The sequence below is a fragment of the Rhineura floridana genome, chromosome 6 (assembly GCF_030035675.1).
Source record: "Rhineura floridana isolate rRhiFlo1 chromosome 6, rRhiFlo1.hap2, whole genome shotgun sequence".
Taxonomy (NCBI): Eukaryota; Metazoa; Chordata; class Lepidosauria; order Squamata; family Rhineuridae; genus Rhineura; species Rhineura floridana.
In genome coordinates this window covers 105,031,135-105,055,283 of record NC_084485.1, presented here as the reverse complement: position 1 = coordinate 105,055,283, position 24,149 = coordinate 105,031,135, and the positions used below count along the sequence as shown (strand labels likewise).

The following is a 24,149-nucleotide window of genomic DNA, read 5'->3' as shown; positions in this document are numbered from 1 at the left end:
TGAGAGTACGTCCCACTGAACCCAATGGAGCTTACTTCTGAGTAGATGTGTATTGGATTGCAGTCTTAGACTCCCACCAACCCCAACCTTGGGAAGTTAAAATTTTGCTTGGGCTGTATTTATGTAGGCAGAGGAACTAGCGCTAGTTCACAACATTCAAAAGGTGGTTCAGGATGGATTGAAAAAGATATCTCTCTTTGGAGCCTTTTTGGCACTCTGCTTTTGACACATTCAATTTGAGGTGTGCAAAATGGCAAATGTGTTATTTGGCTGTGTAACTTGGATGTTAAGGACAGAATATGGAGAAACCGATTGGTTCCCAATCGGAAAGGGTGTGAGACGGGGTGTATTTTATCACCCTACCTGTTTAATCTTCATTCATTTCATTCATCATTCATTGGCGATCATTCATGGCCAAGTAAGATTATCTTCCAGGGTAAGGTCTTTAACAGTGGGTCCGTAAGTGACTGTGGAGGCCAATTCTGGATCCACGCAGCCTCCCACAGTGAGGACATAGGTTTCCAGATGGAAGATGGTCACAATGAGGATTTGCTTGATGTGCCTTCCGCTTATCTCGTTTGTCCTTTTCGCCTAGTACTCGTGCTTCTTCAAAGTCCATAGCACCTTTGATAATGGCCGACCTCCAATTGGGATGCTCATGGGCCAAAGCTTCCCAGTTCTTGATGCTCATGTTACATTTTTTTAGATTAGCTTTAAGGACATCTTTAAACTTCTTTTGCTGTCTACCGATATTCTGTTTTCCATCCTTAAGATGGGAGTAAAGTAGCTGCTTTGGAAGACGGTGATCAGGCATTCGAACAACATGGCCGGTCCAGCGAAGTTGATGTTGGAGGATCATTGTTTCAACACTGGTGATCTTTGCTTCTTCCAATACGCTAACATTAGTCCGCCTATCTTCCCAAGTAATTTGCAGATTTTTCTGGAGGCAGCATTGGTGGAATCTTTCAAAAAGTTGGGAATGGCGTTTATAGATGGTCCATGTTTCACAGGCATACAGTAAGGTTGGTAGTACAATGGCTTTGTAAATAAGCATTTTGGTCTCCCTGCGAATATCCCAATCCTTGAACACTCTACGCTTCATCATGGAGAAGGCGGCACTCGCAGAGCTCAGACGATGCTGAATTTCAGTGTCGATGTCGGCTTTTACAGAGAGATGGCTGCCAAGATAAGAAAAGCAATCGACATTCTCCAGCGTTGCACCATTAAGCTGGATTGATGGTGCTACAGAGGGATTGGTTCGCTCCTGCTGATGAAGCATTTTGGTTTTTTTGATGTTAAGCGAGAGACCAAGCTTTTCATATGCTTCTGCAAAGACATTTAGGGTAGTTTGAAGATCTTTCTCTGAATGTGCGGAGACTACATTATCATCGGCATATTGAAGTTCTACAACAGAGGTTGTAATTACCTTACTTTTTGCTTGCAGCCTACTGAGATTAAAAAGCTTTCCATCTGTTCGATATGTGATTTCCACACCAGTGCGAAGTTTCCCCTCAGTAAGGTGTAGAATCATGGCAATGAAAATAGCAAATAAGGTCGGAGCAATGATGCATCCCTGTTTGATGCCTGATCCCACTTTGAATGGATCACTTTGAGAGCCATTGTTATCCAAAATTGTTGCCATCATGTTGTCATGGAAGAGTCGCAAAATATTCACAAATTTATCAGGGCATCCAATTTTCAGAAGGATGGTCCAGAGAGCAGTTCGATTTACAGTATCAAAGGCCTCAGTCAGATCAATAAACGCCATATACAGAGGTCGGTTTTGCTCCCTGCATTTTTTTTGAAGCTGCTGTGCAGTGACGATCATGTCCACTGTCCCCCTGGAAGGGCGGAAGCTATTTTGGGATTCAGGGAGGATGTCTTCTGAGATAGGTAGGAGGCGATTTGTGAGGATCCTTGCAAGGATTTTACCTGCGGTAGCTAGAACAAAGATGCGTTGATAGTTCCCACAATCTGTTCTATCACCCTTCTTGAAAAGAGTGGTAATTATGGCATCCCTAAAGTCTTTCGGGATCTCCTCCCTCATCCAGATTTTTTTTGATGAGTTTCTGAAGTTGTGTAAGTTCAGGCCCATCTTCTTTAGCAGGAATCCCATCAGGTCCACTAGCTTTGTTATTCTTCATTTGATTGATGGCTTTACTGACTTCATCCAAATTAGGGGATACTGCGAGCTCATCTCTAATTTGTTGTGGGATTTGCAAGAAGATCTCACCAGCCACATAAGAGTTACGATTAAGGAGGTCGTGGTAATGCTCTTTCTAACACAGTGCAGTAGATTCTTTATCCTTTAGAAGTTTGGTACCATCTATTGAATGTAAGGGATTTGTACCATAATTTGTTGGCCCGTAGATTGCCTTTGTGGCATTAAAAAAGCCCTGTGCATCATGAGCATCTGCAAAATGCTGGATTTCTTGAGCTTTCTTTATCCACCAGGGGTTCTTAAGTTCTCTAGTTCTTCTTTGGACCTCAGCCTTTGCACTGGCATAGATGTTTTTCTTAGCAGCACAGTTAATGTCTTTTTGCCATATCTGGAAGGCTTTCCTTGTCAATGATATGTTCAATCTCACTATCGTTCTCATCAAACCAGTCCTGATGTTTCTTAGTTTGGTATCCAATAGTTTGTTCACATGCTGCAATAATGGAAGTCTTCAGTTTAATCCAGTGTTCCTCGATGTTTTCAGGGAGTTCCTAGGTAGATGTTTCTTGAGAGCTGTTTGAAAGCAAGCTCGCTTAATAGGATATTGAAGGGCATGGATGTTCATTTTACAGCTTGGTTTTCTTCCTTGGAGCCTACGTTGAGGAACAATATTAATGGCCATGGTGGATTGAATTAATCGGTGATCTGGCTAGCAGTCATCGGCACTCGTCATGGCCCTAGTGAGGAGTACACCACGATGATCTCTGGCATGGACAACTACATAATCCAGGAGATGCCAGTGCTTCAATCAAGGGTGCTTCCATGATGTTTTAAATGTATCTTTCTGGTGAAAGAGTGTGTTTGTAATAACAAGATTATGCTCTGCAGATTTAGTCAGAAGTAGAATTCAATTCAGGTTGCTATTGCCAACTCCTTCTTTCCCAATGGTTTCTGGCCATAAATCAAAATCACACCCAAATCTTGCATTGAAATCGCCCAGGAGGATAATTTTATCCTCCTTAGGTATCTCTGATAAGATGGTGTCCAGCTGGGTACAAAAAATTTCCTTGATGTCTTCATCAGCATCTAATGTTGGTGCATAAGCACTTAGAATAGTGGCCTGCTGGTATTGGGCAAGTTTTAACCGGAGAGTTGAGAGTTGTTTATTAATGTCAATAGGAGCTCCTGACAAGAGCTTCACAAGATCATTTTTAATAGCAAAGCCTACTCCATGTATTCGTCTTTCTTGTTCAGGCAGTCCTTTTCAGAAGAAGGTGTAACCTCCTTTTTCTTCCTTCAATTGCCCCTCTCCTGCTCTTCGAGTTTCTTGGAGTGCTGCTATGTCAATATTAAAATGTCTTAACTCCCTCGTGATGATGGCAGTCCTGCGTTCAGGACGTTCACTATCTGTATTGTCCAGCAATGTCCGTATATTCCATGTTCCAAAATTCAGTTGTCTTTTGCGACCACTAAGTGGTGACCCCACTGGATGCAATGATCTAGTCAGTGAGAGAGATGAGGCAGACTATGTTTAGGGCACCTTTTCTAGCCCCCTCCCCATATGGGGTGAGCAGAGTGGATCCTGAATAGGACTGCTCAGTCTTGGATATAGCTGCCGAACTACTCAACTGCCTTGGTCCTTGAGCCAGGACGACTGAGTCTGTATCGACCACCCATGTGCTACTCCATGACTAGGGGCTTCTGGGTTTCAGTCCTGCCCCCGTTGCCATTCACCGACCGTCATGGGGCTTTCGTTTTGTTTGGTTGGAAGATGCCTGTGCGTGAATTTGTTTTATGTGGGGAGATCGGTGCACGACGATCAACACACAATCTTGACAGAAAAAGGCTTTGATCCAATGGCATGGATACCACAAAGATTGGAAGTCTTTTATCTGATGCAGCCTTCATCCACCTTCACAGCCGTTGTAACATATACACTGTTATCCTCCGCCTGTTCTGCCGTTGAGGACATTCTTGGATCGTTCTTTGTCTGGTTCCTCTCCTTTAACCTTACTGCCATGGGTGACCCTGCTGGGAGTACATGACTCCTGACGGCATCGCTCATAGGGTTCATAGAAACACACAAGCCCACTCACCACTACAAGGTGACGATCCAGCAAGGGGTGTTTAATCTATACACAGAACATATACAAAAAGCAGGATTGGACCAAGATGGAGGTGTGAAAATTGAGGGGAGAAATATCAATAACTTAAGATATGCAGATGATACCATACTCTTAGCAGAAACCAGTAAAGATTTGAAACAAATGCTGATGAAAGTTAAAGAGGAAAGCGCAAAAGCAGGACTACAGCTGAACGTCAAGAAGATTAAAGTAACGAAAACAGAAGATTTATGTAACATTAAAATTGATGAGCACATTGAACTTGTCAAGGATTATCAATACTTTGGCACAGTCCTTAACCAATATGGAGACAATAGTCAAGAAATCAGGAGAAGGCTAGGACTGGGCAGGGTAGCTATGAGAGAACTAGAAAAGGTCCTGAAATGCAAAGATGTATCACTGAACACTAAAGTCAGGATCATTCAGACCATGTTGTTCATGATCTTTATGTATGGATGTGAAAGTTAGACATTGAAAAAAGTGGATAAGAGAAAAATCAACTCATTTGAAATGTGGTGTTGGAGGAGAGCTTTGCACATATCATGGACTGCGAAAAAGACAAATAATTGGGTGTTAGAACAAATTAAACCAGAACTATCACTAGAAGCTAAAATGATGAAACTGAGATTATCATACTTTGGACATATTATGAGAAGACATGATTCACTAGAAAAGACAATAATGCTGGGAAAAACAGAAGGGAGTAGAAAAAGAGGAAGACCAAACAAGAGATGGATTGATTCCATAAAGGAAGCCACAGACCTGAACTTACAAGATCTGAACAGGGTGGTTCATGGCAGATGCTATTGGAGGTCACTGATTCATAGGGTCACCATAAGTCGTAATCGACTTGAAGGTACATAACAACAAGAACAAACTTGGACGTGGATGCAGCTTCCCACACTATGCTGTAAGCATAATGAGCTGTTTGAGGGGGCTAATCTGTTTTGTAATTGGTTGGACCCAATCCTGGTAGAGACTAAGGATGAAAAAAGTCTTGCCCACCACAAAGAAGGAAAGCAAAGTTCTAAAGGCCAATTTTCCTTTTGTGCCTCTAGGTACTCATCAAAGTTTTGGTTCCAACCTGGATTTAAGCCACATTAGAACAGAGGTTTCCATGAAGCGGGCAAGGCTTGGTTGAGCTCTACCAAGAATACCTCCAATTTATTAGGCTGCAGAAGAATTTCAAGAAAAAATCCTCAACATGACCAGCCCCAGGGCTGTCCCTACTTGTGTGATCGGGGGCCAACTACATAATTTCTCCTAGGCCTGCACTATTGCATCAGACTGCTGGGTTCTAGATATGGTCACATAAGGCTCTGTCCTAGAGTTCCATCAGGTTCCTCATGACAACTTTGTTCCGGTTGTCAAAGCAAAGTATCTAGACTAACACTGGAAGTTCAGGCCATAGAACCAATTCTGAGCTTGGAGATTGGGTCTGGGGTCTACTCACTTTTTATCTTGGTTCCCAAAAAGAACACGATTTGGGCTGTTTATACCTCACTTGTTTAAAATAATTTTTGACCAATTGTCAATTCAAGATGGAGACCCTAAGATCAATTCTCGACACTTCGGCAGAGCATGACTTTATTGCATTCATGAACTTTTCCAAGGCATATCTATACATCCCAATCTGTCCATCCCACTGGAGTTTTTATCATTTTTCTTGCAACAAAGGACACTTTCAGTATCAGGCTCTGTCGTTAACATTAACTTCACACTCCCCCCCGAGTGTTCACCTGGGAGCAGTTCTCCGGTTTCAGAGAAGTTTGTTGCACCCATATCTAAATAATATCAATTCATGCATGATCCCAGGAAACAATGTGGCTAGGATTGGACTGTCTACAGGAACATAGGTTTGTAGTCAATTTAGAGAAGAGTGTCTTGACTCCTACTCAGCAGTTGATGCAGCTGGGAGTAGTCCTTGACACTGCCACGTAACAAGTGTGAGACTCAGAGGATGGAGAATAGAGTTTCTGCAGTTGTTCTCTGTTTTGGGGTTGTTGGGTCTTCTTCCAGGACTGGGTCCCATAGTTGTGGGTTTACATTTACTTTCTCCAGTGCTTGCTACTCCCTTTCAAGATCAACTAGCTAGTCACAGACATATCCATATCCTGATTCCCAATCTCCTGTAACAGGATCTGCTGTGATTGACATCAGAGGGATGCTTTCATGAAGGTGGATCCTTTCTATTGTGGTGTCTGATGATAGCCATGGATGCCAGTTCGTTTGGGTGGGGAACACATCTGAATTTTTGAACAGTGCAGGGTATGTGGTTGGAATTGGAAAGGAAGTGGAGTACTAATTGGTTGGAGTTCAAGGCACATTTAGTCATTGGTTGGAGTTCCTCTATGAGCTTAATTCAGGTGGTCTGCCGCAAATCTACATGAATGTTCATAATGATTGTATTTTTATTGCTTCTTTTATTTCTTATATTGTATTATATTAAAATTTGCATCCCACAGGATTCAAATTGTAGTACAATAAAATACAACAGAAGAAATAAAAGCAATAAAGATACAATTAAAAATCATACAGCATTTAGCATGGTGCAATTACAATTGCTACAACAGGCAAAAAAAAAATTAAGTGGTCCACCAAGACCATCAGCAATTTTGAAGTGTTCCATGGCAAAAAAAAGTTTGCGAACCACTGGTCTAGATCCAGCCCAATTTTTGTAGTAGGAAGAGAGAGAAATAGACCATATAGTAGGGACACAAGACAGAAAGTTAGGTTATACTATTTCTTGTTGGAAATGTTCTCCCTGTAAAAGTGACAAATTACAGAAAGCAAAACAGACTTTTAGACAGGAAAAAAAAGCAGCCGCCAAATAGCACAATACTTTCAGAGTATGGTAAATGGAATTTTTCTTATCTGGTGAATATCTAATTGAAGGGGATCCTGGACGTAAGTAATGACTAACAATATGACTCCAACACTTAGACTTCTTGAATTCTTTGAAGGCTCTAACATTCTCAACGTTTCAGCAAGTTACATTATTATTGTAAGCCAAGAAGTGTGTACAGTGGTTGTATTTACATAGGATATTTTCTTGGGTAGAATTAACACCACTGTTGCTCAGCAGTTCTCTGTCTCTTTCTGTGGTGGTGTGTTTACACATAATTATATTAATGAAGTGCCTTTGTTTTTCTTTTAGATTTAAAATATTTCCAAATGTCCTCTATCACATTCCTACTCTTGAAACAATCCTCCTTGCCAATAATCAGGTCGGATCCCTGGACCCTCTGCAAATAAAGAAGTTGGATAGGCTTGGGATCCTTGATCTTCAAAATAATGACCTCTTACACATACCACCAGAACTTGGGAACTGTGTCAATCTCAGGTGACTAACTTCATGAATTTTGGATAACCTGTTTCTATACAGGATATTCCAGTTGAAAATGTTCATATTTATTCTAGTAAACAGTAAATGAAGCATTGCAAATGTTTATAATTGAATCCAGTTTGAAACTGTCTTCTGACTATTTGAATTGATTTGGTTATAATTTTGAAAATGTGTTTTTCTTACATCTTTTCAGAGACAAGGGCTGTTTTGAACGATGTTCTACTTCCCAGGATTGTTTATACACAATAAGTTTGGTAGTGGGCTTCTTCATGTACACTTCATTAGCATCGTTGCAATATACAACTGAATATTTGAATGGATAATTTTCCTGATCCTTATATGGGATAGAACCCCTCAAACAAGGTTGTACCTATGCTAATGGGAGCACAAGAGAACCCCATTCTCAAAACTGCTCATCTAACAGCCCTGACTTATGGTGATGCAATTATTTGTTAAAGATGTGGTGGTAGAACTTTATATATAAATCAGTAAATGGTGAAGAGGCTCAGCTGTTGAATCAAGTTCTAATGTGGTCCGATGTAGTCAGGAAGAGTTGATGAAGATATATGCTCATGATCCCTTACAGTTAAGGGATCAAGAATAGGGATGGGATCTGTTGGCTGGTTCAAAAACATTCTGTTGATCCTAACAGGCTGGTATCACTCCAAGTTCATTCTTTGTCCACAAACCACTGATTTATCAATCCATTTTTCCACCTTGGAAAAAATACTGATATTAATGTTGATATTTTGAAAAGAAATGTTGATATTTGAAAGGAACTGTCAATAAATTAAAGGAAATTTATAAATCGAATGAAATTGGAATAAAACTTTGATATTACTGTCCATATTTTAGATTTTTTTTTTAAAAAAAAAAATTCATTTCTGAAAATAGCCATGAACAAATCACTACATGAAAATGTGATCCGCAGTGATAACAAATAAGCAAATTAATGGAAAATTTGGTACAGTATTCTACCAAATTTGGGTGGAATTCTACCATATCCCTAATCAAGAATGGGCCAAAGGATCATGTACTTTCTGCAGTATGCAGATCCCAACCAGGATCAAGGTTTACAACAGCACCAGTCTTTAACGAGAATTTATAATTGATTCCAAATTCCATGGCCTTTCCCCAATACCTCTAACTACACAGGTCTGAAAAAGAAAAATGGAAGGTATTTCCCAACAGAACCTTTGCTAAGTGACTGTTTATGAAAAAGAGTATTGTTGCGAGAGGCTGAACAGAAACATTTATTCAGTGTGCTGTTGAAATTTTAAGAAAATGAATACAATTAATAGTGATATTTCCCCTGTGTAAGTTCAGTTGTAGTTGAAAGATGGAAAATATAAATTATTAGAGAAGCCTTTCCCAATCCTGGTACCCTCTAGATATTTTGGATACAATCCCCATCATTCCTGACTATTGGCCATTCTGACTGAGGCTGATGGAAGTTAGCCCAAAACATGTGTCGGAAGGCAGAGCTGGGGTCCCAATCCCGGGGAGCTGGATCCCAGAGAGTTGGGAGAAGAGTATTCGGATGGATGGCAGAGGGAAGGGGGAGGAACTTCCCCCCTTTGGAGCGAAGACGAAACAGAGGAACTGCCAGTGATAAGGTCACTTAGCGACGGGGAGCCTGAGCCCTCCCTGGACATTCTCACACCTCCCCCTCTTTCAGGCTCAGAGCAAGAGGGGAAAGAGGGAGGGCTGCTCACAGCCGAAAAGCGGGGAGGCAGTTTACCATCAGCCCCTCCCCTATCCCCCATCCTGGAATCGGAAACTTCAGAAGAGGAGGGGGTGATGCTTCCCCCCTCACCGCGCACACGCAGACAGCTGAAAAGACAGGAGAGAAGGGGGGAAGGCGGGCAGTACCTGAGGGCAGTTAAGGAGGAGCGAAAGATTGCGCGCCCGTTTGGCCCCTTCTTAAAGAACAGGCGGGAAGAAGTCCCTTGCTCTGTCAACTTTCTCCCAATGCCGCAGGACCTGTATCCCTGTATTGCTTCATGAGAAAACGCAGTCTTTGTTTGGACATTACCCTAATAAAACACGAATTAACTACAGCCGTTGGTCTGGTTCCTGAGTCACATCCTGGGCCTGACAACATGTGGAATGCACTAGGCTAAGGCAAGGCTGACCTCCATTCTTTAAATAATTGATATAGTAAAATAAAAGTGATAAGTTGAATTATTGCTTTTATACGTAAGGTTTGTGCACATGCTTGTGTGCATGTATGCACACACATAGACAAATGAACAGTAGTCCTAATTGGTTTCTGGTCCTTCTGTTAGGACCCTTTTGCTGGAAGGCAATCCTTTCCGGACTCCTCGAGCTGCTATTCTTGCCAAGGGGACAGCTGCTGTGCTTGAATACCTAAGAAGCAGAATTCCTACTTGATCTGTTGTGCTTGGTTTGAACCAAAATGTGTACAAGACCTTACCCTTCTGAAGCATGAAGATCACAGTCCTTATGCCTGAGAAGTATTTGATTGGATCAGCATAAGTTCAAAGTGTATATGCTGGAGTTACTGTTAAGGGCTGTTTCACAGAGGACTTTTACTTTGCATGTGAGCAGTTCAAAGTGTCTTTGGGTACATATTTGCATAGCGTAAGTGTGTGTGTTAGATCTATCTGTCCAACAACTATTCCTGGGTTCATGACATAGTGTTAAAAATACTGCTGCAGTCAAGGAATTGCTGGTGACTGTTTCTATGTATGGTTTGGTCTGTTCTTGCCCCATATACCCTGTATGAACAGGTGCTGTGTGTTACCTGAAATTGGACATAATATTCTGTTGTGCTTAAATTTTCTTTTATCCTTGCTGTTTAAAATTCCATTTTCTTTAATTTTAAGAGCACCAAAACAGTTACTCAAAAATTAAACGTAGATATTGATCTGTATAACATGATGCCTTTGACCACATGATTGCCTATTCAAGGAGAAGTATGATGCTGGCTTAATCACTATTGATAAATTGGCACCTGTATCAAATTAGTATTTGAAAATCAGATTGAAATATATATAGCAAATGATCAGTTTCAGAAATTCAGCCAAACGACTTAAGTATGCTGTGTGCAATTGACGGTCATGAATTCCAGAAATGTTTTGAAAAACTTCCATATGGAACACCACAGATGTTGGAAGCATTTTTTTCTGTGTTTTTAAAATTAACACTTTGTACTGTGTGTATGTTGTATTTATTCAAATGGCTAGTCTCGTTAGATTAACAAAGGATTGTATCCAAAGCAGCATCAGCAGAGGTCCACTGGAACAGTGACGCTGGTTTCATCTTCTCCTGCCCCCCCCAAATCTTCTCCAGAGGGTCCCTCAACCTTCCAGAGGTGATTTTGAGGGTTCATGGGGGGCTGTAGGAGAGAGGAGAGGAATGTTCCGTTACATTATCTTGTACTATCAGTATCTTGCACTAGCAGAACAAGAGTGTTGGATATTGCCCATGTTTTTCATTTCTTTTCTTCTTCCCCCCTTTTTATTTTTCACTGATGAGTCAAAGCATTAGGACTGTGGTTTTAAATCTACTCTGATTCTGTATATAGAAACAGGCAGCAGCCCCGGTGTTGGTTGATGTGTAAAATACTAGCCATATGTACACTACTGCCTAGGAGGATACTCTCCTTTTCAGCAAACAGCAGATATGGTTATGAAAGCCATAGTCCCAACCCAATGAGAGTCTAGTGCAGGGGTGACTAAGCTGGGGCCCTGGTTTTGGAGTACAGCTCCCATAATCTCTAACCACTAGCCATGTTGCCTGGAGCTAATGGGAGCTGAAGTTCTCCAACATCTAGGAGGCCACCGATGAGCTAGCCCTAGTCTAGTAGATTTTGTGATTTAGGAAATGTTTATGTGCCACCTCCCCCTATTTAAACTATTCCACAAGTGAGTATGCTGCCCTAAGCCTGTTTTTAGCCACTGATTGTCCTTGATGTATTGAAGCAAAGATAAAGGTAAATACATAAAGACTGGGACTGGGGCTGATTGGTAACAATTCATGCATGTTTCATCTTTCTAGATAAGAGAAAAAATGTTTTCTAAATATGTTGGTGGCATATTCCATAGTGGCATACTCCAAGCCTCAGATGGTGGTTCTAGATGCTACCCCCAGTTCAGTGCAGTGCAGTGTTAAGTCTAGTTGAGTGCACCTATCTTTGTGTTTATGCAGCTGATTCGCCTGAGTACATGCTAACGTATCAGATACTTGAGTCCTATATCAGTTCTGGCAACACTTCTAGCTATACAGTACTCGCAGGAGCTGGGGGACTAATAGCAATCATTGTACTAAACCATTCGCAGCAGTGTAGCCAATACTACTTTTGTGACCTGAAAGGCTGACAACTAGAAGTGTCATTTTATGTTTGAGAATGTGTTTCTAGTTCTGATATGCTTGGAGTGGTACAAAATAAAAATAAAAACCTGTGGGCTGAGAAAGTAAAAATTAAGAGGCCTGCCAAAAAATCTTGCTCTTACTCCTCTAAACTTGCTTTCTATGAATTAGCAAATATGACATCTTTGTCTTTTAAAAATGTAATTGCAAGACTCCAGCACAAAGTACTTACAATAAGGTGCTTTTATTTATACAATAGACTTTTTAATATATTATTCAAAACACTTTTTTAAATACTGAAAAAGGTTGAGTACATCAAAGCCGAAAATGGCTCTGCTATACGCTGCACAGCATTGTTTGAGTCCCTGTATTCTTTTTATGTACAGAAAGCATCTGCAAAATGCATTCTAGACACAATATGCACCTTACCAGTTAGTGTCAACACATAAAGTAAAATGGGAGAGATACCACCTGCATGTGCAAATTAAAGATAATTGATTTCACTGAATCAATAGATTTAAAATATAGCTTTAAAGTACCTTTTTGCACATAAAATGAAGCAGCTTCTAAGTTCAATAAATCTGTATACTGCAAAGACACTGAAATACATTCACAATCTATGTTCATAGAATAGTAAATGATTCTTCATTCAGCCATATTTACAATGATATAATTAAACTGAAAAGTAAGTTTTTCATATAGCAATCTTTGTAACACATACAAAAATGACAGTTCTGTATATAATTTAAGCTCAAAATCACAATTGTCTCAAAATATTAATTACAATACAGCTATCTCTATAATTAAACGTGTTTTTATAAAATGGTAAAATCTGTAATAAAGTAAGCTGTTTTTGACTTGATTACAGTACTCACAAGTAGAAAAATGTAACTTTTGTTTTGCCCAGTGTTAAGCCACCTAAGCTAGCAAAGAGGCAGGAAAGGCCCCAATTTATAAAAATTCAGCCTCTTGTGCTGAACTGGTGTGGCTTGTTGATGTTTGGAATAAAACCTTTTACAAGGGGCATGAAAATTCTAGATGGAGTAAAATGGTGTGTATTATACATATTTTGAGTGTGACTTAACGCACATCTGAAAAGTTCATAAAGACTAGTAAAGGAGGACTTTTAAAAATTGGAGTTAAAATTCTGGTTTTTTATAGAGAGAAATGTGGCTATTAAAAATGCGTGCTGAGGAAAATTATGCTTTGCCTTTCGGTGTCAGTGTTGGGCTGTACAAATATTACTACCATCATTGTAGGGCATAGCAAAAACTGTACTTGTTAACCTTCACTATCCAAACTACTGGTTTAAAAATGCTTTTATTCTTATCTCATACTTGGAACATGATGCAATGATGCAGGCCTGACCAAAAGGAAAAAATTAGAAATCAAAATTCTTGATAGCAATTCCTAAAGGAAGAAAAAAATATTTTGTGAAAGTATAAACCACTCTTGTTTCATCTTAATTTTGCCCCCAAAGTACATGAAAGCTGTAAATATGGAAAACCTGAATCAAAGTTAATAGCCTTTAACTTTAAACACTGTTATTGTTGACAATAGTGATACCTATTGAACCTTAGCAAGGGTGTGAACATGCTGGCATTTTCCTTTAGCTTCTCTGGTTTGCATGATTACTTCTTAAGAGAGGCATGTATTGCAGTCAGACACAGTACACTCACAAGCCAACTCTGTAAAATGCTGAAATTACTGTTCTTAGTTAGGTAAATGGGTAAGCACAGCCATGCTGCTGCTGCAGTAAAAAAAAAAAAGCTTAATCCATTCACCTCAGCCCTAATCCTAATAGTTAGAGAGCTTTCATAGTATAAATGGTGCTGGAGAGAAAACTTACAAGGATTCTGAAAATTGTATTTCTATAGAAGTCAGTTTTGTAGAGTTTTTGCCATAGGAGTATGTCGTAACTGCATGTATAGAAGCATAACAAATTCCTGTCACTGAATCCATGTAGTGATGTTCTATCTGCATTAATCCTAATGGGTTCCTGAACAGCTGTTGCGCTAAATCAAGGTATGTCAGTCTTTCCCTTTGTTTTACTTTTAGTGTAATTCTAAGGTGAGATTTCGTAAATAAACTTTTAAGAATTGTTGCTAACAGAACTATTGCCATGGTAACAAATGCAACAGAGTGAAGAGTAAATGTCATGTGTATTTTTAAATTATTGTAAAAAATGGGAAGAAATAAGTTTAAAAACATTGGATTCTCACCTGGATATGAGGACCAGGAGTGCAGTTGTGCAGGGTCTCGGGGGGGGGAGGGTCTAAGACCCTTTACTTTTTTGGGAGCAGAGTCCCAGCAGGGTCCCTATGTCTCCACCATCCTATGAGCCAATAAGCATGAAAGGGGAGTGTATTAGTCACTGAGAAGAGTCTCCTAACATGCTTCCTTGGAGACAATCAGAGTAAAAGGAGGCGAGTCAGCTGTTGAGAAGACTCTTCTCGGCAGCTAACACTCTCCCCTTTCATGCTTATTGGTTCCTAGGGATGTCTGTTTTTGTGAGAGAAGGTGTTAGCAAGGATCTCATTCTCAATCCAGCAGTAAAAAGGGGGGGCATTGCTGTGATTATCATGAAGGGACTGTGCACTTCTGAATTTGCCACTACACTACTGATGAGGACTGGTAAATTACATAGCATTTGAAGTTTCACATCGTTGGAAGAAGAAACCTGGGATTCAAAGATCACTACAGGCCCATAGCATACAAGAGCAATAACATATAGAGTATTTATCTTACTATACTATACTCCTGCTCAGAAGGTCAGAGCAAGTGGCATGATTCCCAGGCCACCTCCCATTCAGCTTACATGGCCAGGCCTTGGAAACCATTTGAAGTAGATCAGCTTGATGCCCAGCTACTATTTTCCAGCCTGTCATAATTATCTGATTCAGTAACACAACTGAGCTGAAACCTGCACAATATATTTAGCCCTCAAGGGGCTATCCTGAGTTCTTTTTAGCAGCTGAACTGTTGCATTTTATTGTTTAATTATGGTTTTATATTTCAGTGTCATCAGTCATGAACCTGGGAAAAAGTATATAAATATTTTAAGTAGTCTAATATATATTTATACTCAAAAAAGTTATTGCTTGTGTGAATCCCCCTGCAAATGCTCAAGAACTGTATTACATTAGTGCTAAACCACTTTTAATTAGCTGTAGTAAAGGTTCCTCTAGCAATAAGCAAGAGTATACACTGTTTCCCATCATTTATTGTCATCTTGTGAATTAACCCAAATGCATGTTTTATCAGACGAAACACCGTGTCATTCATTAAGAATTTGAGCTGAGTAAGGACAGCATATTTTTGCAATCAGAATATCTGAATATGGACTAAGAAAAGGGTGTGGCAGGGAAGCATTGCAGATTACAACGAATATTGAGATTAGTTGTGAATATTCGTTGTGTGAGACCCTAAACCACATTGAGTGAATGTGGTTATCCAAGTGTTTTGCTCTTTCTGACAGCCTTAATTTGCACTTACAGATGCTTTATTAACAAATAGGACCACTAACTGACTTATGCAGCTAAAGGCTGCACTCAAAGAACTCCATATGTACACCTGTTGAACAAATGGTTGGCAATGGCAGTTTGACTATTAATAATCAATAATAATTGATTATTAGCTGCCTTGAGTCTGAAAGAGGTGGAAGCAAAGGGGAGTCCAAATGCAGTTCCTTCCTCCTCCGTATCTTTGCAAGTGATCAGAGCTATCCAAACCATAATTCTTAAATTAATGTGCTCTGAGAAGTACTGAGATGATGTATGTCAAGCACTTTGGCATGTTCAAGTGCTGCATACCTGCCAAGTTATTTGTAGCTAAAGGGTCAACAGGTGTAATAGGTGGGGGAAGGGATGCAAAGCTCCAGTCTTCCCACTCCTGCCACTTCACTCATACTCCCTGCTCTGCCATCCATGTCTCAAATCCATCTCTGATGCCAGTGTCTCACATGGCACATATTATGTTGTTAGCTATAACTCACTGATACGTCCAAGACAGACTCTGCCTTTGTAGCCCTGGCCTAGGTTCTGTTTCTTAGTCACACAGGAGTGTTGTGAGAGAGCACAAAATGTTAGGAATTTGTATAAATGTTAGAACTAAGTAGAACCGGGTGGGGGGTATGTTTTGTAAATACTTCCATGTCCCTCAAAAAGCATCTCCACATTTTCATTTTTCCAAAATGGGTAGGGGGAAGTCAAGATGGTACAAAAATGGTTGGGGGGGATTGATTGTTAATTGAGCAAACACCCTCTTTTGGGAACTGCACAGGAGGGTGACTCAGATGCTTATTTGCATAGGCATTGCAGGCAGAATATTGCCTACACATACTTTTGCTATGAAGAGGCTGTGCGCTGGAATACACATTCTGAAGTGCATCCTTGTGCAACTAGAACTAGATAAGGGACAATGCAATTCCATTTGTCCTTGTGGAACTCATAGCCAGATCTGATTTCCTCTGTGAGTGATGACATGTTTACTAAATGATTTATGATGTGAAAAAAAATGAAAAAGTGAAGTTGGAAAAAAGCCCTGTTTAAAAGTTTTAAAAGACAGCACTGAAACAGCAGGGGATTTGGAATAACAATGGCTATGAATAGGTACATGAAAGCCAGGATGAAAGTCAAAAGAAGGTGTCTATGTACCCCTCAAAAGCACACTTTCTTCCTTGAAAATTCAGCATATTCAGTATCCTGCCCCCAACTCAGAAGTACTTAAATTTAAATTTGTAAGGCATTAAATTTAAAAAGGCAAAAGTTTTAAAGGCAATTCTGTATGTCTCTTCAGCAGTGAGTCCCATTAAGTTCAATGGAGTTTACTCCTGGGTAAGTGGATGTAGGTTTGCAGACTTAAATTATATATAGATTTTTTTTTAATGAAAATATCATTCTATAAATCATCATATGGACTTGAGATAAGAAAAGAGTTTATGGGAATTAGTTTTATGAGATGTAAAGAACTTTGAGGCTATGTTTTAATGGACAGCAGAATTTGTAAAGAGCTTGTGTGTGCTTCTGTGTTCTGAAATTACATAACATCTAGAAATAATTAAAAAGAATATTGAAAAGAAACTGGTGCCTGTGCACAGCCCGAGGCTTACAATGAAAACAAATATGTAATAACGTGAAAATTACATGTATATATGTATCCCCCCCGATGATCTAACATATATTATACATTTGGCACTGTATTTGCCATTGGTCCAGCAATTGGCAAAAAAATGTTTCCTATATATATATATGTAAGTATGTGTGTATATATATAAATTTTTATTTAATTAAACATTAGCTCTGGCTAGACATGTTTTACTGTTTATAAAAAATATTTAGACAGTAAGCTCACGTTGAATAACTAGGTCTACTGTATTCTGGAAACTCTTCAGTAGTAATACAGCTTTTTCATGTTCCATATGTACAAAACTGTGTCCATTTGCCTGTAACAGACAAAAGAGAAAAAATTATAACTATTTGTCATTGTGGCTTCATGGGAAATATAGCTGTAAGCTCAATTGAAATCCTACAAGAATATATATTTTTTTAAACTTATCCCAGTAGAATCTTCATTATTCTAATTTGGTTATCCAAAAAGTCTGCATAAGGTTTATAGCATGTCCTTTTGCAATCCGATACTGCTGTAGTCATCTATTGCACTCTTGTTTATTTTCACAATATTCCAACTTATCTCAGTTCAGTTTTCAGCAACTTGTCCCAACTCAACAAGAAACTTGCTTTCAGAAAGCAGCTACCTAGGTCTTCATGCTCATCCCCCTCACACTGGCTTCTGTGCATGTAAAAGTGTGCTACATAAGAGTAACTAGCTACAACCAGTAACTAGGCTTGTGTGGGTGCTATCCTTGTTGGACTGAGTCCAATCCACATCACATAGCAGATTATTGGCGCAGTCAAAACAGCTCCAATCTGAAGATCAGAGCATGTGAGTATGGTTCCTCTGTCCCCCTACCCCTAAAATCAGGACTGTGACATTGATAATCTCTTATACAAAGAGATCCTCGAGTGCACACTGCTGTTCTGTGAGAATCAGGTCATGGTCTGTAAACATAACAATTTTAAATGACAGCTATAATTTAAAAGCTGGACATGTTTGAGCGTGCATCACTTTCATATAAAAGCCCATATTCCACATGCAAAATTGCTTTATTTTGCTTAATTTTATAATTTATTTTGTTTGTTTTTCAAAGCAAAGGCAGCAGGTGAATAGAATAAAAAGTAAGAAGTGCCAAGAGAAATACAGAAGTAGAATGGCAAAATATTGCCAAAGCAGATTTAAGGTGCCAAGGAGGTACACTAGCCACGGATTTCAGAACAGACATGGTTTGTCTATTTTCAGGATTTTTTCTATAACCCATAACACCTAGAAAATCAAAACAGAATTTCTCAGGGATCCAGATTCTTCACAAAATTGTTAATGATAGGCACAATTGTACACACGTGGATTATACTCTCTTCTACAGCTCATCAAGGGCCAGCAAATGTAGTGCTGGTTCAAATAAGAGAGCTCTTACATTCTTTACATCAAAATCAAAGATTTTTCATTCTGCAAGGTTTACATACCCCGAAATTTTCATCAAAGTCAGGACACCCCACATCTTATATAAGACTTCATTTAAGCAATTTTTACAAAATTAACATAGGCATCTCTGAGACAGGATTTGGTACACATCATTTGAGGAAATTGAATACTGTCTTTTTAACTTATGTTGTTCAGAGTCAGTTCTTCCTTACTTCAGCCTTAACGTATCAAGTTAAAAAGACAGTATTCAATTTCCTCAAATTGGAAAATAGACTTGGAAAATAGACTGTAGGATTAGGGCATTATAGGACAAGAAGAAACCTGGAAATCTTTGACTTTTACCATCCTGACCCAAGTATTAGACATAAAACAGCACTCTCCCACCACTATCACCCCATGCATACTATTTAGCCTCCTTGATCCAGACTAGCATGCCATTTGCAGTGAGCAGAAGCTGCCAAGATGCCTGCAGAATATGATTTAAGGGAGAGAGGTCATGCTACGGGAAAGGCAGCACTTTAGTGCCTTCACAGTTTGCACTGATTATAAATATGTTTGACTTTCATTTTATGGGATTTTTAGTAACAATTTAAAGTACTGTGATGTCTTTTGGAGCTTTTTTTCAGGATGGCCATTCGTGGTACATGGTACATGGTACTCGTATCTATTATATTCTATATTCAGCTAAATTAAATTGTAATAGATTCAGAATTGGTATGTTTAAGATTTTTTGATTACAGCACTCATTTTTCATTCTTAATATTCTAAAATGGCCAAAACTGTTAAAATATCAATTACTTATGTAGTAATAAAGAATTGTTGGCCTATCCCAACATTTGGGTCCCCAGATGTTGTTGGACTACAATTCCCATCAGCCCAAGTCAGCATAGCCAGTGGTCAGGAATGATGAGAACTGTAGTCCAGCAACATCTGGGACCCACTGGTTGGGAAAGGCTAGTTTACGTTACTAATCTTCATTCCATTGTACGCATGGATTATGTATATGTATTTTATTTTGCATGCTTTGCCACAGCTCAAACCATCACCTGCAGAAAGTAAACAATTGTGGTAAAAATAAATTATTCCTTATCAGATATTTTAATTTCTTCATGCCTGTAAATTTAGAGCACATCTGGTACATTCCAAGAGACATTATATATGTCACATATTCAGCCCTTTCCCCAAATCCTCAACTTTTCTGTGAGACCATTGTTGGGAGATAATGGACCAGTTTAAGAACATAAGAACATAAGAAGAGCCTGCTGGATCAGGCCAGTGGCCCATCTAGTCCAGCATCCTGTTCTCACAGTGGCCAACCAGGTGCCTGGGGAAAGCCCGCAAGCAGGACCCGAGTGCAAGAACACTCTCCCCTCCTGAGGCTTCCGGCAACTGGTTTTCAGAAGCATGCTGCCTCTGACTAGGGTGGCAGAGCACAGCCATCATGGCTAGTAGCCATTGATCGCCCTGTCCTCCATGAATTTGTCTAATCTTTTAAAGCCATCCAAGCTGGTGGCCATTACTGCATCTTGTGGGAGCAAATTCCATAGTTTAACTATGCGCTGAGTAAAGAAGTACTTCCTTTTGTCTGTCCTGAATCTTCCAACATTCAGCTTCTTTGAATGTCCATGAGTTCTAGTATTATGAGAGAGGGAGAAGAACTTTTCTCTATCCACTTTCTCAATGCCATGCATAATTTTATACACTTCTCTCATGTCTCCTCTGACCCGCCTTTTCTCTAAACTAAAAAGCCCCAAATGCTGCAACCTTTCCTCGTAAGGGAGTCGCTCCATCCCCTTGATCATTCTGGTTGCCCTCTTCTGAACCTTTTCCAACTCTATAATATCCTTTTTGAGATGAGGCAACCAGAACTGTACACAGTATTCCAAATGCGGCTGCACCATAGATTTATACAACGGCATTATGATATCGGCTGTTTTATTTTCAATACCTTTCCTAATTATTGCTAGCATGGAATTTGCCTTTTTCACAGCTGCTGCACACTGGGTCGACATTTTCATCGTGCTGTCCACTACAACCCCGAGGTCTTTCTCCTGGTCGGTCACCGCCAGTTCAGACCCCATGAGCGTATATGTGAAATTAAGATTTTTTGCTCCAATGTAATGGAGTTTAGATGTAATGGCCAAACCATGGTCTGGCTGATGAAAATGGGCTTGCATGTTCACCTATCTCTTTCCCACCTCCCCTTGCATGTTCTATTTTCTGCTGTCCCTGGTTTGCACAAACCATTGTTCACTTCAAAACCTGTGGGTTCCCATTCTGGCTTGGAGACAAACTGATTTGCTCAAGCCAGAAAGGGAAGGAAATAAATCAGAGCATGCAAGAGAGGAGGAAACTGAAACCCCCTCACTGATGCCCAAACCATGTCTTGGCTGTTACATTTGAAGTGGGCCAATATCTAGGAACAATTATTTTTATAGGAGGATGTTCTCCTTTTACTATTCCTCCTTCTACACGTCTGGTGACCTTCTGTTCACTCATTGATAGACAGGTTAATCAAAATATAAGGCAAAGCAAGATATAAATTTCTGTTAGGCTGTCAAAATACAAAGATGGCAATCTTCATATGCTGCTTCATGTGCTGCTTCAACAGCATGTTGAAGCAGGAGACGGTTGTGGAGAGCAACAATGAAGTGGAGGAAACTCTGTGGAAAAGGGTGACAGGAACAGAACACCCAGAAGACACTCTTTACCGGTGGAACAATGGAACAGCTTCCACACACTTGAATATGATACTAGACGACAGCCTGCAGGGGAAGAATTACAGGAGACCCCATGTGACAGCGAGTGAGAGGCTGAAGCTCAATCAAGTAGTGGCAATGAAACCACGCCCCACGACAAGAAGAGAAGAATGGTAGTGGTGGGAGACTCCCTGCTGAGTGGGATTGAAACCCAAGTATGCTGAGAAGGTCCATGGACCCTCCAGGTAAGCTGTCTCCCTGGAGGATGGATTGGAGATGTGACGGAAGGTAGCATGGAATTGCAGGGATGGCATCAGGAAGGCTAAAGCTGAGAATGAGCTGAAGTTAGCGAAATATGCCAAAAGCAACAAAAAAGGTACATTTTCAGGTACATGAATAGTAAAAGAAAAGGGTGGTACAGCTACTCAATGAGGATGGCAAAATGATAACAGATGACAAAGAAAAGGCAGAAGTGCTCAATTCCTACTTTGGCTCAGTCTTCTCCCAAGAGGGTCTATGACTCTCCTGGGAAATGTGAAGTTGAAGGGGCAGGATTGCAGTTTGAGATTGATAGACAAATGGTAAAGGAATACCTAATCACTTTGAATGAGTTCAAATCTGCAGGGCCTGATGAACTGCATCCTAGAGTATTGAAGGAACTGGATAAAGAACTCTCAGAACCACTGTATTATCTTTGTAAAATTGTGGAGGATGGGTGAAGTGCCAGATGTCTGGAGGAGGACTAATGTTGTGCCTATCTTCAAAAATGGCAAAATGGAGGAACCTGGGAACTACAGACCAGTCAGCCTGACATCAATCCTTGGGAAAATTCTGGAGCAGATTATAAAGCAGTCAGTCTAAGCACCTTAAAAACAATGCAGTGATTACTAGAAGCCAACATGGATTGATCAAAAACAAATCCTGCCAGACTAATCTCTCATTTTTTTTATTGTGTAACCTCCCTGGTTGACTGTGGGAATGCTGTGGACATAATATATCTTGACTTCAGCAAAGCTTTTGACTACGTGCCCCATGATATTGTGATTAGCAAGCTAGCTAAATGTGAGCTGGATGGAACAACTATCAGGTGGATCCACAGCTATCTACAGAATCATACCCAAAAAGTGCTTATCAATGGTTCCTTCTGAAACTGGGAGCAGGTAACGAATGGAGTACAGCTGGGCTTGGTCTAGGGCCCAATGCTCTTCAACGCTTTTATTAATGACTTGGATGAGGAGACGCAGGGAATGCTCATCAAATTTGCAGATGGTTCAAAATTGAGAGGGATAGCTAATACCATGGAAGACAGAAACAAACTTCAAAGTGATCTTGGTAGGCTGAAGCATTGGGCTGAAAACAGAATGAAATTTAATAGGGATAAGTGCAAAGGTCTACACCTACGAAAAAGAAACCAAATGCAGTTATAAGATGGGGGATACTTGGCTCAGCAATACTACATGCAAGAAGGATCTTGGGGTTGTTGTTGATCACAAGCTTAATATGGGTGAACAGTGTGATGTGGCTGTGAAAAACGCAAAAGCTATTTTACGCTGCATTAACAGAAATTATAGTTTCCAAATCGTGTGAAGTATTCGTTCCCCTCTGTTCGGCACTGGTTAGGTCTCATCTTGAGTACTGCATCCAGTTCTGGACACCAGACTTCAAGAAGGATGCAGACACCCTGGAATGGGTTCAGAGGCGGGCTATGAGGATGATTAGAGGACTAGAAAGAAAGCCCTACGAGGAGAGACTGAAAGAACTGGGCATGTTTAGCTTTGAGAAGACTTGAGGGGAGATATGGTAGCACTCTTCAAGTACTTGAAAAGTTGCCACACAGAGGAGGGCCAGGATCTTGTCTTCATTGTCTCAGAGTGCAGGACATGGAATAATGGGCTCAAGTTACAGGGAACCAGATTTCAACTGAACATCAGGAAAAACATCCTGTTAGAGCGGTACGAAAATGGAACCAATGACCTAGGGAGGTGGTGGGCTCTCCACCACTGGAGGCTTTCAAGAGGCAACTAGACAGCCACCTGCTGGGTATGCTTTAATTTGGATTCCTGCACTGAGCAGGGGGTTGGACTCGATGGCCTTATAGGCCCCTTCCACCTCTTATAATTCCCAGAAAAGCACCGTTTCTAACATTGGGGGAGGGGGAAAGAGAGAATGGCTGGATCTAGCCGAGCAGACCCAACTGGATTTGAATCTATGTTCTTGTGTAGCACAAGCTATGTGTATTTATTTATTAATGTGAATTCTGCTGTTTCTCCCAAATGAGCCCAAGATAATGTGGCTTGGCAAACTACCATTAAAACAGATATTTTAAAATGAATTTGTGATACATTTTTTAATCCCAATTTTTCCTATACAGAGCTTACTGCTGCTGCATGCATGCTCCCCCCTCCTTTCAAAAACGTAGAGAGAAAGCCCAAGGTAGTAAGTGAAGATTTGAGCGTAGCTCCTCCACAGTCTAAAGCTGTAATGCAGTACGTCTACTCAACTCCATTGGATTCAATGGGACTTACTCCCAGGTAAGTGTGTATTGGATTGCAGCCTAATTCACTAGCTGTGTCACCACACTGACTCACCAGGTGGTATGTTGTGAGAGACAGCCGTTCAAAGAAAAAAATCCAAATAAGCTCATATTGCATGTCTAAAGCATCTTTTGGATGCAAAAAAATACAATGGCTATAATCCATATCCACAGAGTTATGTTTACAGAACTGCATATCTAGGCTTCCACGTTTATTTCAATTGTAAGCACAGCACCATCATTATGCAGGGAGCATGACCAGTGGTCAGGAATGATGGGAATTGGTCCAGCAACATCTGGGGATCCACAGGTTGGGAAAGGCTAGTTTATCAGTTACTAACCTCCATTCCATTGTATGGATTATGTATGTGTATAATCCATATGTGAGGATTATGTATATGCATTTTATTCTGCA

The 24,149-nt window shown here is 40.2% G+C and overlaps 1 protein-coding gene across 5 annotated transcripts in view; it reads left to right on the top strand.

Moving 5' to 3' along the window:
• LRRC40 (leucine rich repeat containing 40) overlaps nt 1-17,213 on the top strand; it is a 51,045-nt gene extending 33,832 nt beyond the window's left edge. For 3 of the 5 annotated variants that reach the window (XM_061633404.1, XM_061633403.1, XM_061633402.1), the window contains 2 exons: nt 7,439-7,624; nt 9,916-17,212. In XM_061633404.1, coding sequence (XP_061489388.1) covers nt 7,439-7,624; nt 9,916-10,021 — 292 coding nt within the window. In that variant the 3' untranslated portion in view covers nt 10,022-17,212. Of the gene's footprint in view, nt 1-7,438; nt 7,625-9,915 lie in introns of all 5 variants that reach the window. The other 2 variants (XM_061633405.1, XM_061633401.1) reach the window with 1 other exon arrangement.
• Nucleotides 17,214-24,149: the final 6,936 nt, after the last annotated feature.